General features: G+C 41.9%; 1 protein-coding gene across 1 annotated transcript; it reads right to left on the bottom strand.

Moving 5' to 3' along the window:
* Positions 1–4,661: 4,661 nt before the first annotated feature.
* On the bottom strand, positions 4,662–13,650 carry MPC1 (mitochondrial pyruvate carrier 1). The gene is made up of 5 exons (XM_084513729.1): positions 13,548–13,650; positions 9,792–9,795; positions 7,132–7,228; positions 6,331–6,463; positions 4,662–5,619 (listed from the first exon to the last, which is right to left on the bottom strand). The coding sequence occupies exons 1-5, from the start codon at positions 13,616–13,618 to the stop codon at positions 5,601–5,603; spliced, it is 324 nt and encodes a 107-aa protein (XP_084369855.1). The 5' UTR covers positions 13,619–13,650; the 3' UTR covers positions 4,662–5,600.
* Between the last annotated feature and the right edge of the window lie 1,563 nt (positions 13,651–15,213).

Here is a 15,213-nt window from a genome sequence, read left to right as displayed (position 1 = left end):
TTTACATCACTCAGCACCACCCTGGGAAGGCATCCCCTCCGTTAATACACCTCCTAGGACAACAACATGACACACAACTATTTCAAGCACCCTAAACACCAACTAAAGCAAGTCACAGCATGGTTCTGCCTTGGATAAGTTAGGGGTTAAATTCCTTCAAAATTATACGCAGCTTGATTTGTATCATGTGTTTCTTCACAGATGGCCACACAGAACCATCACGTAAGCACTTGCAAGTGCTGCTGTAATTGGCATTGCTTTCACTTGCACCAAGGGCTGACTCTGTGCCACTTATTCCCGTGCAATAGTTTCACTTAATGAGAATGACATGACCCAGATTTCAGACTAAATGAAGAGGCTGAAAAGTCTTAGGCTTGTTGCCATAGCTACCTGAAATCTGCTGTTAGGAAAGGTAAGAATGAAAAGAGAGAAAGAGAAGAAGAAGAGAGCAGTATCTTGGGCAGGGTTAGGCCACGTGACAAGGGACAGGCAATGATTTGAAGGAGCGCAGCCTCAGCGACGGCACTCAGGGTGAGCTCTCCAGGCAGCCCGTGGTCCTGCATTGTTTGCTGTTGGGTCGGTGCTACGGTCATAAGTTATTTGTAAGTAGTTACCACAGTGACAAAATGAAATGTACTGGCAGCTACTGGACCAGGAAAAACGGAAAAGGCTTGCATGGAGAGAGGCAGACCTCCACAATTTATTTAATAAAGAAGTTGCCTCATCTTAGAGCAGAAGACTGCTTTAATTTCACTAAAGATAGTGAAGCTTGCAGCCATATCTTATTCAAACAGAATACACTTTTTAGCTTAAGATGACAGCAGAAATACATTCTGTAGAAGCAGAACTGCTGACATATTACATTAGCTAGTTACTGTTATTCCCCAAATGCAGATGGGACCAAATTGTCTTGTAAGACACAAGCTGAAGACTTAAAATAGTAACTGTATTTTTGAACCTTTCACATATTACCGCTTTATATTGTTGATAGCTTGCCACATTAGCATAAAGAAATGGTTTTATTTGTAGAGGGTTTTGTGCTAAGTCTACCAGTGAATGTATCACTTACTATTCTCTTATGCTTTTATTCCTGCTCTTCTTTACTCCTTTCACTTTTTTTTTTTTTTTTATAACTGGCATGTCAGTTATACAAAACTATGCCAGTGTAACACAGGCTTGCCTACAACAGAAACATCCACAGCTGAAATAAACACATCTGATGCCCTATGGAGACCATAAAACAGCTTGTATCAGGATTCACTTCCCTGAGCATGCTCAGGGAAAGCATTGCAGTAGCTGGAAGGCTTCTCTGTCACAATCCAGCATTGCATTTTCTAAAAACTATTTCAAAACCTGTCTCGGCCCCAAGGAGTTAACTCTCCTGTAACCTTGCTAAGATTTTTCTCTGTTCCTTTCCCCCCAGTTCTCTACACTGCTGTCCTTGCCCAGATTGCACCATTGTGCTTTGTATGGAGAACAAAAGATAACCCACAATACCACGGAGAACTACATTTTACTAGCAATCTGTTTTCTCTGAGAGCTAGCAGGCTGTATCAGCAGTAGCCTGGCTAAAGGGGGTTTTCTGCTGGTTTTTGAGTAGGGAGAACTCACTTATTCAAACAGAAGCCAGAGAAGCAAAGTGGGGTAAAAAAAAAAAAAAAAAAAGAATGCACTGAATACAGCAGCATTAGCTGAAATTATTATATAGCTTGTAGCATTTGGGGGAGGTTGAACAAAATTCACTACAAGTAGCTGTTATTACTGCCATTAAAGAAAACTTGCAGGTAATTTGTTCTCTTCAAAGCCCACAATTATGGTTATTGCTTTTTTTTTTTTTGGTCATTTATTACCATGCTACCAAATGACCTCCACATTTGAATCACAAATCAGCAAGTTTCCAGAGCAAGGACATTTAATCTTACAACTGCAGAAGAGACTGTGAGCTATTTTAATTCCATGGCAAGCTATTAGTCAGCCTCCCCTGGAAGAAGAGGGTCAAGAGATCTCAAGCTCAGACTGGGAGGCGAGGGGGCACAACAGAGACCGAGAACTTCGCTGGAGCTGCCGCCCACCCGAATTCCCAAGGGTGCCACATTCCTTAGCAGCAGTCTAGCAGCACTGCTCAGAAAGGTGACAAATTCTTTCCTGTCTGAAAAGATGAAAGGAGGCAGCAGCTGAGGCTGTAGCAAGATGGGAAAGGCCACACAGCTCCTGGTTGTGCTGTGGTGGAGCAGGAGACTCAGGGAGGAACAAGGATTAGTGCAGCACGGGTTTCTAGTGGCAGAACATATCTCACTATTGAAAAGTTACTTGGATTAAAGCAAACTGTGAAATTAAAACCATTAAAACCAAATAGTTATTTCAGAATAACGGCAGGTAGAGACAAGCTCTATAATCTTATAAATCAAATGCAAATACTGAGCACTTGCTTTGGATTACTACTAAATTGGCACAGTCCCATTCTTTTATGCAACACCACCTGAGTGAAAAAAGGAAGCCCTTATCTATATTAAGATATTCAGGTTTCATATTGTAAAAACCTCTGGAGTCTAAAACATTGTTTATTTTGGGTTACTCCAGAACACCATTCTTGAAATGCTCATATACCGATGGATCACAGTATTCTGCACTAGGAGAACAGGACAGATTAACTGGACAGTTATTTATTGCAATAACTCCTCCCTTCTACCCACTATACCCTACCACCCCCCTCCTGCCCCATACACACTGCCAAGCACCATTGTTTAAACAAAAAAAGGGCAGATAAGCAGTTTGATTATGCTCTGAAAGAAGGACATGGGCCACTCCACCCATATAAACTATTTTAGCACTAGGTAGACTGACAGGCCATGTAACACCCGCCCCAGACTGGGCCCTGTCCTTTCAAGTCCCAAGAAAGATCCAGATCACTACACCTTGGAGGCTTCCTAAATAAAATCAGACTAGGATACATTGCAATTTGAACTGATGACAATGGTTACTGAACAGCAGAAGTGTTGCTGTCAACCAAAGGTTGTTTTAATTTGCCCAGAATACTACCGATCCTGGATTATAAATTAGCAAAAACTGCGAGGCAGATGCCTCCCTCAAACACCTGGAACAACACAGGCATTCAGAGCACAATTAAAACTGGCTGTTGGTCTATGAGGTCAAGCTGTGAGGGGAGACCAAGGAAACAGTTGACAAGATTTATCGAAAAAGATCACACAGTAAAAGACCACCTGCAGCTTTCTAACACCTGAAGGAAATGAATGCTGAAGAGCTCATCTGCTTTTTGTCAGCTGCACCAATTGGTCAAACAGTAAAGACTACTTCCCTACACAACTTACAATTGATCTGCCTCAGCATTTCTACCACTTGCTGATCAACACCTGTTGAACAAGCTATTTCACTCTTTTAAATGCAGCCCTCATGAAGTCATTACAGCACACTCACACAACCAAGGCTTTTTGCATTTGATCTCACTTGTGTAAGCAGAACTGAGCCACTTTAACCATGTAAGAGTTAATTATCCAAGTTTACAAGCTCCTTGCTCTTTCCTAACCCAAGCCTCCTGAGAATATCAAGTTGCAGCAGTCACAGCCCAGCACTTTAAGCAGCCCCCAAGTGCTGCTCCAGCTGTTCAGACTTGTGCATCAGCACAGCAGCAGTATCAGCATTATCTGCTGCTGAGACTGTGGTGCTTGGGAGGGGGTGCTGCTGTAAATAGCCTGTCCTGACACCCCAAGTCATCTGTGTTACCTGAAAGGAGCTGAGGAGCCAGTATAATGCATCTCAATATTCCATTCTACCCTCCCCCCCCAAAAAAAAGAAGGGCTAACAGCCATTTATTTATTAATTTTAGTGCACTTATTTTGTCATTCAGTTGGAAAACTGCAAAGCTCATCCTTCTTCCAAGGTCTCTACCTTACAAACTACAAATGTAAAGGCCTTGCCTGCACCGTAGCCCTCTGCCACAGGCACATCTGAAACAGTACAAGCAAAGCCTGGAATAAGCCTGGACCACATCACTGCAGGAGGCTATTTGGGTTGTCCAAGCTTGATTTTTCCCTTTGTAAAGCCGTAACCACAGAACTCACCACCTTCTTATCCTTCATATATATAAAAATGGTTTCCAGGACTTTCTCCATCACCTTCCCAGTACCGAGATAAGGCCAATTAGTCTGTAGTTCCCTAGATCCTCCTTTAAACATAAGAGCTCTACTCACACTTTCAGTCTCTGGAAACCTCTTTCAGGCACCAGGAAGATTCAGAAATAATCAAGTGGCCATGTAACATCAGCCAGCTCTCTCAGCACTCATGTATGCAAGCCATCAGGCCCCAGGGACTTGCATCTAGTTTCAGTGCTCCCTGATCTGACCCTCCTCCTTGGGGGTGTGCATATGCATGTCTTCCTTGTTTGAAGCTCCCTCCTGTCTTAGTGGCCTAGGATTCATGATGGCCAGTTTTACTCATAAACAGTGAGACACTGGAAAAAAAAAAGGAAAAATTTTTAGTATTCAGAGGACATTTGCCTGAACTCATTGCATACAAAGGATATTTATTTTGCCAGTCTGTTTTTGCTTCATGCCATTACTGTAATGTGCCTCTTCATACTAATCTTTCACTTAGGATCTGGTATCACAGTATGATAAACAGAATTTTTCAAAATTTTGAGATGGTTTATTGCCATTTGGAATATGTTTTATTGTTCAAAAACTGCACCAAGATAAAATCCATCATGTACATTCTTCGTCATCTATAACTTTAACATCAATGTAACATTCAGGCAAGTCGTGCATGAAAAAAAAATCTCTCTTCCAATGACATCAAAAAACTACTGAAAGGCACCTTGTGTCCTTCAGATCTTGGAATCCAAAAAAGCTTTTGCCTGAACAAGGATTACATACATCTAGAACTCAAACAGCAGGAAAAAAATCCATTTAGAACTTCTTGATAAGTAGTATCAGACTGTTTCTTTCCTTCATTCAGTGCTATGCTTTTGCTTTTCCACATCTTCATTAAATAATGTGCGACTTAAATTGTGTTACTGATGTCTCTACTGAGACAAGGCATGCAGTAAAGGAAGATGGAAAGCTGGTCGCTTCCAGGCTGCCTGTCTACTCATTTGTTCTTGTAGATTAGCAAGCCATTGCTTAAGTTTAAAAAAAGAGAATAGGAATGAATGCACCTAAGTTAAATGGCTTTTAAGAATATGTTTACATAGAACAATACCACCTACAGTTCTGCTGTACTGACCTCTGATCGTATTAATTTGAAAACAAGTTGACAAACCATCATGAGCCATCTATTTTTGCAGACTTAGAGTTGGTTTTAAATATTGCTGGTTATTTACATGACTAACTCTTTATTAGAAGGGTAGTTAAAGACCTGTAAGGCAACAAAACATTTAATGCAATGTTTCCCTCCCATTGCTGTGTAGTACTTTTTTTTTTTTTTAAAGGCAAGCTAAAAAATTAGAAGGATCCTTGATGGGGTCATTCACAACAGGTGTTTTGGTTTTATCCCCATTGTAATTGTCACAGCAACTGTAGATGGCACATCTTCCTTGGTTGTGATTCGGGATGAACATATTCCCTGGCGTATTTCAAGTTAGGTATTTAGTTCTTTTTCTCCATCCTGCCAAGAGAAGAACATGCTTTATAATAGTGAATACTGGACTTCATTCCTTGAGTTCTACTGTGCATCCAGGACTTTGCTCACAACTGAAGGACACATGGCCAGTTATTTATGCAAGGGCAGGTCCACGTATAGTTTTGTCAAGTCTTTGAGTTTACAGTTCAGGAGGCTTCATCCTCTTATTGCTCTGCATAGATTTCTTACAGCAGAAGAGAAAAGCCACAACCTTGACTCATACGGATTGCCTAGGGGCAGTGGTTGCATTACTAGCTAGAAACTGCAGGTGTGAGACTTGCAGTATGAACCCGTTACACAGTATCAGATCTATCCCATATAGATAAGACCAGTCAGCTTAGTTTGTTCTTGATTTGTCTTTCAGACATACAAACCCTTGTTTCATGGAAGCCTCCATCTCAGGAGTTACTGAGCTGGACACATGTAGATTAATCAAAATACACAAGCAAAATCAAAAATAGCCAGCAGCTGCTAAAATACATCCATGACCATAAGGATTCAGCCTTTTCTGTGTGGACCTCTCCAAAGCTCCACAGGAGGTACAAGGCAACAAGCCACATTTCAACTTCTCAACATTGTTCTTCACTACTTTTTGCAAACCTATTAAGAAGTCCAGAAGCCACCACAGTTACATGTCACTGAAAGAACACAGAGAGCCAATGGTTTATGGCTTCCCATTTTTAAAGTTGAACTTGCCTGTATTTGATCAGTCGTCCTCCTTGAATAAGTTGTGCAACTTCATTAGTCAAGTGGCACGCAAAGAGAAGCCAGTTCCTTGGCTGCACTTTGTAGGCAAATCTCATGAAAGTCAAGGAGTAACAACACAGTGCTGCGAAGTAACAGATACCAGTGATTATTTTAAAATACCCGTATTTTTTTGAGAAATCATTTTCACACCAGCAGAAAGCTTCTTATTGGCATTTGAATTTTCCATTTGTTTTTATAAACTTGTCCACTTTAAGTATCCAATGCAGAAAAATGTATAACAGCACTCATTTTGCTATACAAATTGTTGGGTTGCAGCCTTCCACAAAACAAGCTTGCTTTCCCTCAGAGTGTCCCATGAGGGAACTGAAACCTTTTTAGGTTACTACCTGAACTATCTCAGCCAGAAAATAAAAGGAGTCCTGTTAATCCTAATGAGACATGGCAAAAATTATCCTGACAATTTCTAGAACAGTGTTTTCAAGATAATTTTTATATAGTTCTACTGGAAAAGTTCTAAAAATGGACTTGAAGAGAAGCAAGTCTCCCCTCCCCCAAGATACAATGAACAATCAGAAGCATAAAGTTTTGTTACCAGCTTTCCAAGAAGGCAAGAAACAGCTTTAATCTACCTTCCTACCAGAAGTGGCCTTTAAAGCTATATTGCAAGATACTTAGTATCTCTAACTGCTTCGATCACCAGTTCATAAGCAGTTAGTAGTACATTGCTTCTTGAAGTATGGAATCTGTGTTCTGCAGTCAGCTTACTGACAAGAAGTTCCCAGTACTTACCAAATGTCATTCGGCCACTGATGATTTCTGGAGATTTCTTCATGTCATTAATAGCAGCAACAGGAAGTCCCCAGTTGGCTACTGGCCCCCAAAAGTGCTATAAAGGAGGGAAAAAGGAAAATCAAGTTGGACAAAACCACAAACATCCAGCAGCATACACACAGCTTTCCTTAGCCACACAAATCTTTGGACAATGGGGTTCAGGGTAAGATTCCAAGTTAAGACATACAGATTTGAACTCCTGTTTTAACAGAATCTAGTATTCATGAAGGAGGCAGGAGGAACCCACTCCCAATCTTCTTGCAAACTTGAGAAAAGCTACTCTACAACTGCTGAAATGCAGTTCCATGTAATTCTCCTCAGATATTAATAAGCAGTCTCATTGGTTTAGCCTTACAGCAATCTCAGTTTCACAGCTCATGTCTGTGCAGAACATTAGCATTCATCTCTCAAGTTGGAGTCTTCAAAAACATAATAACACGAGAAATAGCTTGAAAAACAAGAACTCTTTTCATGTTATGCTGAGAATCAAGAAATACTCAGCATGTGCCTTCAACTGCTTACACTGCCTCTTCCAAAGAGCGAGGCCATTAAATTAAGCTAAATTCCAGCTTCATCTGCAACTACTGAACCAACTTGGTGACAACCTAAAGGTCAGTGACTAGCTTTAAGATAAGAACAATTAAGTGCAGGTATGTTCATGTGGAGACAAAGAATCAAGTCAGAAGTCAGTTGAAAAACTGACAAGAGATCAAGTTGTACTGGCTAAATGACTCCAAACTGAGAAAGATGGTGTCAATTTAACTTCTACTCTTTTTAGGAATAACGAGATTTTCACAGACTTCTTTCTGCAGAAGATGCACATAGTACTCCCATGAGTTTCTTTTCCCATAGGAAACTAACAATGTTCAAAACTGACTTGGGCTAGATATAACAGAGATGAACCTTGCAATAAAAAGCTTTGCAGATACACACTACGTCCATTTTTTTGTCTCTCCCTATTGGTAATACCACAGATATTTCAATGATTTGGAATTACCAGGGGGCAGTTCAAGTCTCTTGCAGCTTGAATTCCAAGACACCTTTTTGTCAGGCTGAATTATAGCTTCTAACATCATAATAGGACTCTGATTAGAAGTCATACTCACTTCCTGCAAATTTGGATAATACCAGCAACTAAGTATATAGAAGACGGAGGTAATGCCGCACAGTTTTGATAGTTTAACCTTAGTGCAATATGCAAACTCAGTATAGTACTTCTCCAAGTGTTCACAGGTTGTGCATTGGCACAAATTCAGACTTAAGAGTAATTATGGAGTGCAATTTTTTTTAAACTATATTTCTGCTGATAGGAAAGGTGACACCTGCAACAGCTAAAGCCTCTTGAAGCCATTGTAGAGCACACAGCATAACAGGGAATAATTACATGGTTACACAGTATTTATACTTTACAGGTATGTTTAGATAGTGTAAAGAAGTATACCTATAGTACAAAATATTTGTTGCTACAGAATGAGAACATTCACAGAAAGTCAACAGCATGCAGAACATTTTTTTAGATGCTTTAATGCAACTATTTAAATAGTTTAACTGACAGTAAGAAGGCCAGCAACAGACATACAATCACATAACCATTGTCTGCTCAGTAAGATAATCTAGGACAACTTGTGTTTGAATCACCATGCTAAAGCGGACTGCGAAAAGGTTACTGGTGAGGCAGCACACACTTCTGAACTCTTTATTGAGATGTCAGGAGTAATTTACATGATTTCAGTTCCAGAAAGCAAGTCTTAATGGTTTAACCCTGACATTTTTGGAATGTATAAAACAATTACAGCTTTGACAGTTTTAATGGTGACTTCTATTTTGGAAGTTCAGTAAAAGTGTCAAGTTGGCCATTAGAGCACAGACAAATAGCGCACACTATGCTATGGACTGCCTCAAGCTCCAGTAACACAAACTAAAGAGCCAGCAGTTCTGACTTCTGGTGCTGTAACAGTAACACTCCTCTGCTAACCAGGAAAGTAGATGCAAAGCCTTTCCCTGGAGACAGTTATCCAGCTGTAAGTGCCTGCAGGCAGGCAGCCCTTTGAAGTTCTCATACACAAGAATTAAACCACCCTTACACTGTTTGTCTTTGGCTTGCAGCAATGAGCAAGCCTTCCATAAAATTGTGATTATTGCTATTAAGAGTCAACCATAACAGTATGATTCACAGCCTAACAGGCCTGAAATATCAACTCCCAGTTTCAGGAGCAAACCAAACTCTACCTACAGAGTTTTTCTTTAACTGTTACCATTTACTGTCTTGAGTAAAGCTAGTTAAAATAAAATCAAGCAAGGTAATTCAATTAGGTTACCGCTGTATTACCAGTATTGTTGCTATATGAAAGGGTTGCTCTGGACTGATTTGATCTCCTTTGGAAAGGATATGGAAAACCTCTGATTTTCTAGTGATTACTTTAGGAGACAGCCTAAAGGAGCTAATGGTTGGTCACATTAACAAAAGACTTGCAAGTATCACTAGTACATCATTCCTGGAGGTCAGCAGTATACTTTTCAGACATAGGCAGGTTTACTACAGTGCCGGGAGGAAACAGAATTACAAGTTACTGGAGCCAGGCAGAAAGTGAAAACACAAGTCCCCTCCCCTTCCTTACCGTGCTGTTCAAGTGGGCCATCGGTGTTTGTCAAACAGCACATGGAAGACAAAAAGAAATATTAGTTTCCTTCATAACCCACACAGAAAGAAGTTTACCACAAATAAAGAGAAGACAGTATATTTCTCTAGCATTAACCTACATTAATGTAACTGTACTAAAAGTGCATTTCCTTCAAGAACTGTTACTTTGACAAGTGTTTGCTGTTCAAGCATCTTTTTCCTAGTGAGACAAACCTCATTATGGTCTGTGGAAGACTTTCCTGCCCTGTAGACCTCAGAGCATCCAAGATCCCACCCTAAGCTAGTTTCAAAAGAGGACAAAGCTGAATAACAACAGTTGCTCTGTGAAGGTTTTTGAAGACGCTGCTTTGAATTCTTTGTATACCTACATTTAAGTAGATCAAACAAAACACTGCCAGACATCTTGCTGTCACTAAGTTCAAGCCAACTGCAACTGGATTAAGTGATTACAAGACATTTTCAGAGATCTAACATGCTATTTAAATGAACTCCATAATTGGTGTGTAAGTGATCATATAATTACTAGATAATTTAATAACTTAGTAATCTATGCATAAATCCCAGACTACAGTTAAGATTGCTTGCTACTACATCTTTCAAAATGCTTCCAAACTTTTAAGCATCCTCTTCCTACTATCCTGATAGGGTTCAGCTGCAAATTATGACTTAACAGAAACAGGCTATTAATAGAAATCCCGCTGCTGACCAGTTACTGCTCGTGTCCTTCTGCAGAAATAGCAGAACACTTGCTAATAGGCACTTCCATCACACTGGCTTCAGTATTCACTTACCAAATGACCACAGTAAGCGAACAGTCAGGTCTACTCCAGGAGTCAAGCTGGCTGTGCACTTCAGTGCATCTTTGTTACAAGCAGAGTCTGATTCAAGAGGTTTTGTGGTTTGTCCTTGACTAGCCTAACCGCTTGTTCTTTTGTTTTTGCATTAACTGATCTTCAACAATAATTAATTGAGGTTTTCAGAGGACAAGTGCACATTTCACCTTTTTCATAAAACCTCTACCAGACAGGTTCAAGTATAGCTCTTAGCACAGGGCTTTTGTGCCAACAGAAGGCACCCTCTATTTTTCAAGGGGAAGTTGTTTTCATGTAAATAGGAGCCTAAAATAGAACCACACAGCCAGCTGCTAGCAGGGTGGCCAACTCTGGCTAAGGTCTTGCAACAGTCCCCATGCTCATATGAAACCACAACAGTTACTGTAGTCCCCGAGCAGGGCAGATCAAGGTTACTGCACTCTTCAGAAGCAGACATCCACCCCCAAAGCTCTGCAGGTAATACACTGCATTTGTTGAAGCTGTATCTGAAACAAGGACACCAGGGCACAGGCATCTGTTCCTGCCGAGATGCCATTCCAAACTAGTAGTTTCCAAGAATCACATTCAATCCCCTCACAAAGGGAACATTTTGTCCACAGTTCCAGGAACATCACTACTGCGTCTGTTGGATTTACTCACTCAGCAACTACACTTCCTGTGCAAGCATCCAGACATCACGGGAGGAACCAACAGCTGGTCAATACTTGATATTGATACTACAGGTAATACAAAAAGATGTATTTTCCCCAAATTTATACACATCTTTATGGTGTCACATTAATAGGCCAGAGACCATTCTGCAGACAATGTCACCCACCAGGCAGAAAGGGTATTACTCCTCTGAAAAATATGCAATTTGTTCCAGTTCTCAGAGCACACTCCATGCCCTTCAATTCCTAGCACTAACCTGTAGAGGGTATTTATTTGTTTAGATACTGTGTCCTTATGCTTAAAAGTTTACTAGAGAGAAGAATTGAAGATCAGCTAATTCAAGTTATACTACTAATGTTAATTGAAATAGAGTTTAGGAGTTAAGTTGTCTAAGACTTTATTTTTACAAAACCATAAGGGCTCTTGCTTCACAAGGAATGAACTGTCTCTGTTTCAAAGCCACCTACGTTCAGTCACTCTGTTTACATTACTGCTGAGTTATCAGGAAGACATTTCAGAGGTGCCCCAAAAGATGTAGCCTCCATGCTTGCTTTTCTTTTACTAAAAAACTTTGGGATTCCTTGTTGCTAATGCCATGAGAAGATCCCACTTGCCCATAGTGGCCTTAACGTCCTTTTACACCAGAGATGGAAGAAAGCTGTTTTACTCAATTTTTTTCAGAGGACATCATCTATTAACCATTAGGATAGGAAACAGAGGACTCAGTCGCCTACTATTAGTGGCTTAAATTATACAGCTTTAGTGATAGCTGACCTTTTTAGGATCTTTAGAAAAATGCAACCTCAAGTTCATAGTATAGAGCTATCAGGCCTTCATATGCTAATCAGCTAGTCTGAAGTTAACATTCCCACTGCATTTTACAAGCAGCACGAGAAGCTATACCTACAGCTTACGTTCTTACCACGTTTACTTTAAAGTATGAAGGCAGTTAGGCATACTATAGTTAGATGATTTACAGTCATTCAACTCCCCATTAAACACCACTTCAGAGAACTCAGAATTGAAACTGGCAGAGCACTTAATAATTAACAACAGCTTTAAAAGCAATTTATCTTGTTTCCTTGTGCACAATCCAGAAGGCAGCTGATGACATAACACAGTGCTGGTGCCAGCCAGCTGTAACCACCTGAGAAAAGAAGCATGCCTTCATTACATTGCCTTTCAGGATTTCTAGTGACAAAGCTGAAACCAAAGGTGCTCATGCTGATAGATGTCTGTCAGATTTGACTGCCCCAAGCCACAAGTGTGACATCAGGCACTGCCACACTGAACTCCACTGCTTTGGGTAACTGCAGTTATTCTATCTAGGGTCAAGCAGTTGAGCACAGCACAGGTGTTGCAAGCAGTATCTCTAGTCATCTTTTCCCAGGAGTGAGTTACACATTTCAAAGCCTTGCTTGACTGTAGTGACTAGATACTGTTTCCTAGAACAGATACCATAGCCTTGCAGCTTTGAGTAAACCTTTGCTCTGACAGAGACAAGAAGAGAATTTTCTTTGGGATAGAAAGAGTCCTGCAGGCTGGCAAAGCAAGGGCTTTCAGGAAGGAATGCAAAGAGACACAGCTCCTAAATATACACAGCTCCTAAATATACACACTGCGTTTCTGTTACAGCACAGACTACAGCCCTTTGTTGACAGCTATCTAAATTTTAAGCTCAGCAAAGGGCACAATCAAGAACTCACACAGGCTGCAGTGGATGGCACAACTGACCTGGGCCCTTCATGACATCCTGAGTAACCAAAGTACAAATTAAGCAGGTGTCTTTGTGCATCAGGCAGATGTACAAAACAAGAACTCTGAGTTTTTTTTTTTTATTTTTTTTTCTTCAATACAGCCTTTGTTTATTTTAGGACTAGAGCAAAATACAGCTCATTTTTTCCACTGCCTTTAAGTCTCCAGTAACGAAAGAGATACCTCCAGCTGTTAACCTTGGTGGTATCAGGAAGCAGCCACCTCTGCCAGCATTTGTTTGTTCCTTTAACTAGGGCGCAGGCTGCTGTTTCACCACGACCCCAGCTGAGTTCCGGACCCCCTGGCTACCCGCTGACGCTGCCAGCCGCGCCTACGAAGCTGACCCAGGCCCGCAGAGCCCTCGGCAGGCAGGCAGGCAGGGCGCTGCCCGCTCTGACCTTCACCTCCCCTCAGGGCTGTCCCTCCCCTCTCCCCTGCCGGCCACCCCCGGCATTATCTACCCCTCCCCACTGCCGGCAGCCGCCCGCCCGCACCTCATCAGGTAGTCGCGGAAGTCCTTGCTGCGCAGGTACTCCACGGCCTTGCGGCCCAGCGCCCCCGCCATGGCGGCACCGCCGGCCGGCAGCGCCCGCACACGCCGCTCCCAGTGCCCGCCCCCGCCGCCCGCTTTATAGGCTCCCCGCCCTCCGATCTCGCTTCTCATTGGCTGAAGGGTTGAGTCCCCGCCCCCCTCCTGAGGCGAGGCCCCGCCCCCTCGCCGCCGGCCGTTGTGGCGGTTGGGGTGGGGGCGTGAGGCGGAGGTGAGGAAGGTGACGCCATGGCGGTGCCCGCGCTCTGTGAGGGGCGGCTTTCCCACGTGCCGGGGCAGGACACACCGCCACAAGCACTTTCCATTTCCCACCCGAGCGGAGGCCGCTTGTTTAGAGTGGCAGATAAACTCTAACCCCGCTAATAGCGTCTCCATAAAGCTCAGGGCGGTCAAACAAATGCCTGCGCGCGAGCGGCTCCGTTTATCTTTGCTCCCTGCGCTGGAGATAGTGAAATGGGCGTTTATCTGCTCCCACTGCTGCCCGGAGATTTGCAGCCTGGGTTTTACAGCCTGGAGCTGCAGTGAGTGCAGCCTGGGCCATGCCTGTGCTCTGCGGGAAGCCCTGGTGACCACTGCTCCATCCCCTTCTGCTCTTCCTGGCAGCATCTTGGGGAAATATAAAAAAAAAAATAAAAGGAGTTCTTCTCCATTCTGCCCTTCCTTACTTGCTTGGAGGGCAGCAAATTTGAGGAAAGGCAGGGTCTGTGCACGTCCTCTCCTTTTTACATATCCTTAACGCATGCTATGACACCACACAGTCACTGCTGTGTGGGAAGAAAAGCTTTAATCCTCCTGATACACAGCGTTACACAACGCCAAGATGTAGCCCAACATATTCCCATGGCCTATTTAGGCTCCTCATTTAGAAACAAGTGTAATTCAGAAAGAGGACTCAAGGAATCATTTGTTTGAGTTGATTTGACTTGGGCTGACACAGGAAGGGGCTGTGGAAATCAGTCCAGTGTTTGCAAACGGACCGTCACGTGCGGGGATTCCTCATATCCCACAAAGCCTCTTTCAGTCAATAGTTTCTGAGCTACAATTTTAACTGAAACAAAGCCTAATTCTTCTTTACTGAGACTTCTTTACTGAGAATACATGCACCTTTTTCTTGACTGTGTGTATAAAGAAGAAAAAAATCTTCCATCTGCTTTGGAAGATTCTTTACTGTTTCTTCCAAGAATACACAAGTTTTATCAGCCTTTTCTCACAGGGTTTTTAGTCTTCTATCATTTTCCTTACTCCATCTGGACTCTTACCTACATCTTTACATCTTTCTTAAAACAGTCCCAATGTGGTTCATAACGTTTCAATCAAACCCTTCCAAGCAGTGCAGAGTCCTTCTCTAATTTTGAGTGTTTTCAATTCTATGTGTTTTCAAAATAGTTAATGAAAAAATCATTAACTAGATATGGGCCCAGAATAAACCAGTCCCAAGTGACAGGCCATACCAGTTAAACAACAAAAGCAGCTACCAATGATTTGAAGTATGCTTTTGTTGCAGTTCTGTATGTGCTTATAGTGGTTTTATTTACATATATATATATATATATATATACATATATATAGGTTTCTTGTGTCATATAGGACGGTGTTAAATGTCATTATCA

Source organism: Aythya ferina (assembly GCF_964211825.1).
Source record: "Aythya ferina genome assembly, chromosome: 3".
NCBI lineage: Eukaryota > Metazoa > Chordata > Aves > Anseriformes > Anatidae > Aythya > Aythya ferina.
This window is presented reverse-complemented; position numbering and strand designations above follow the sequence as displayed.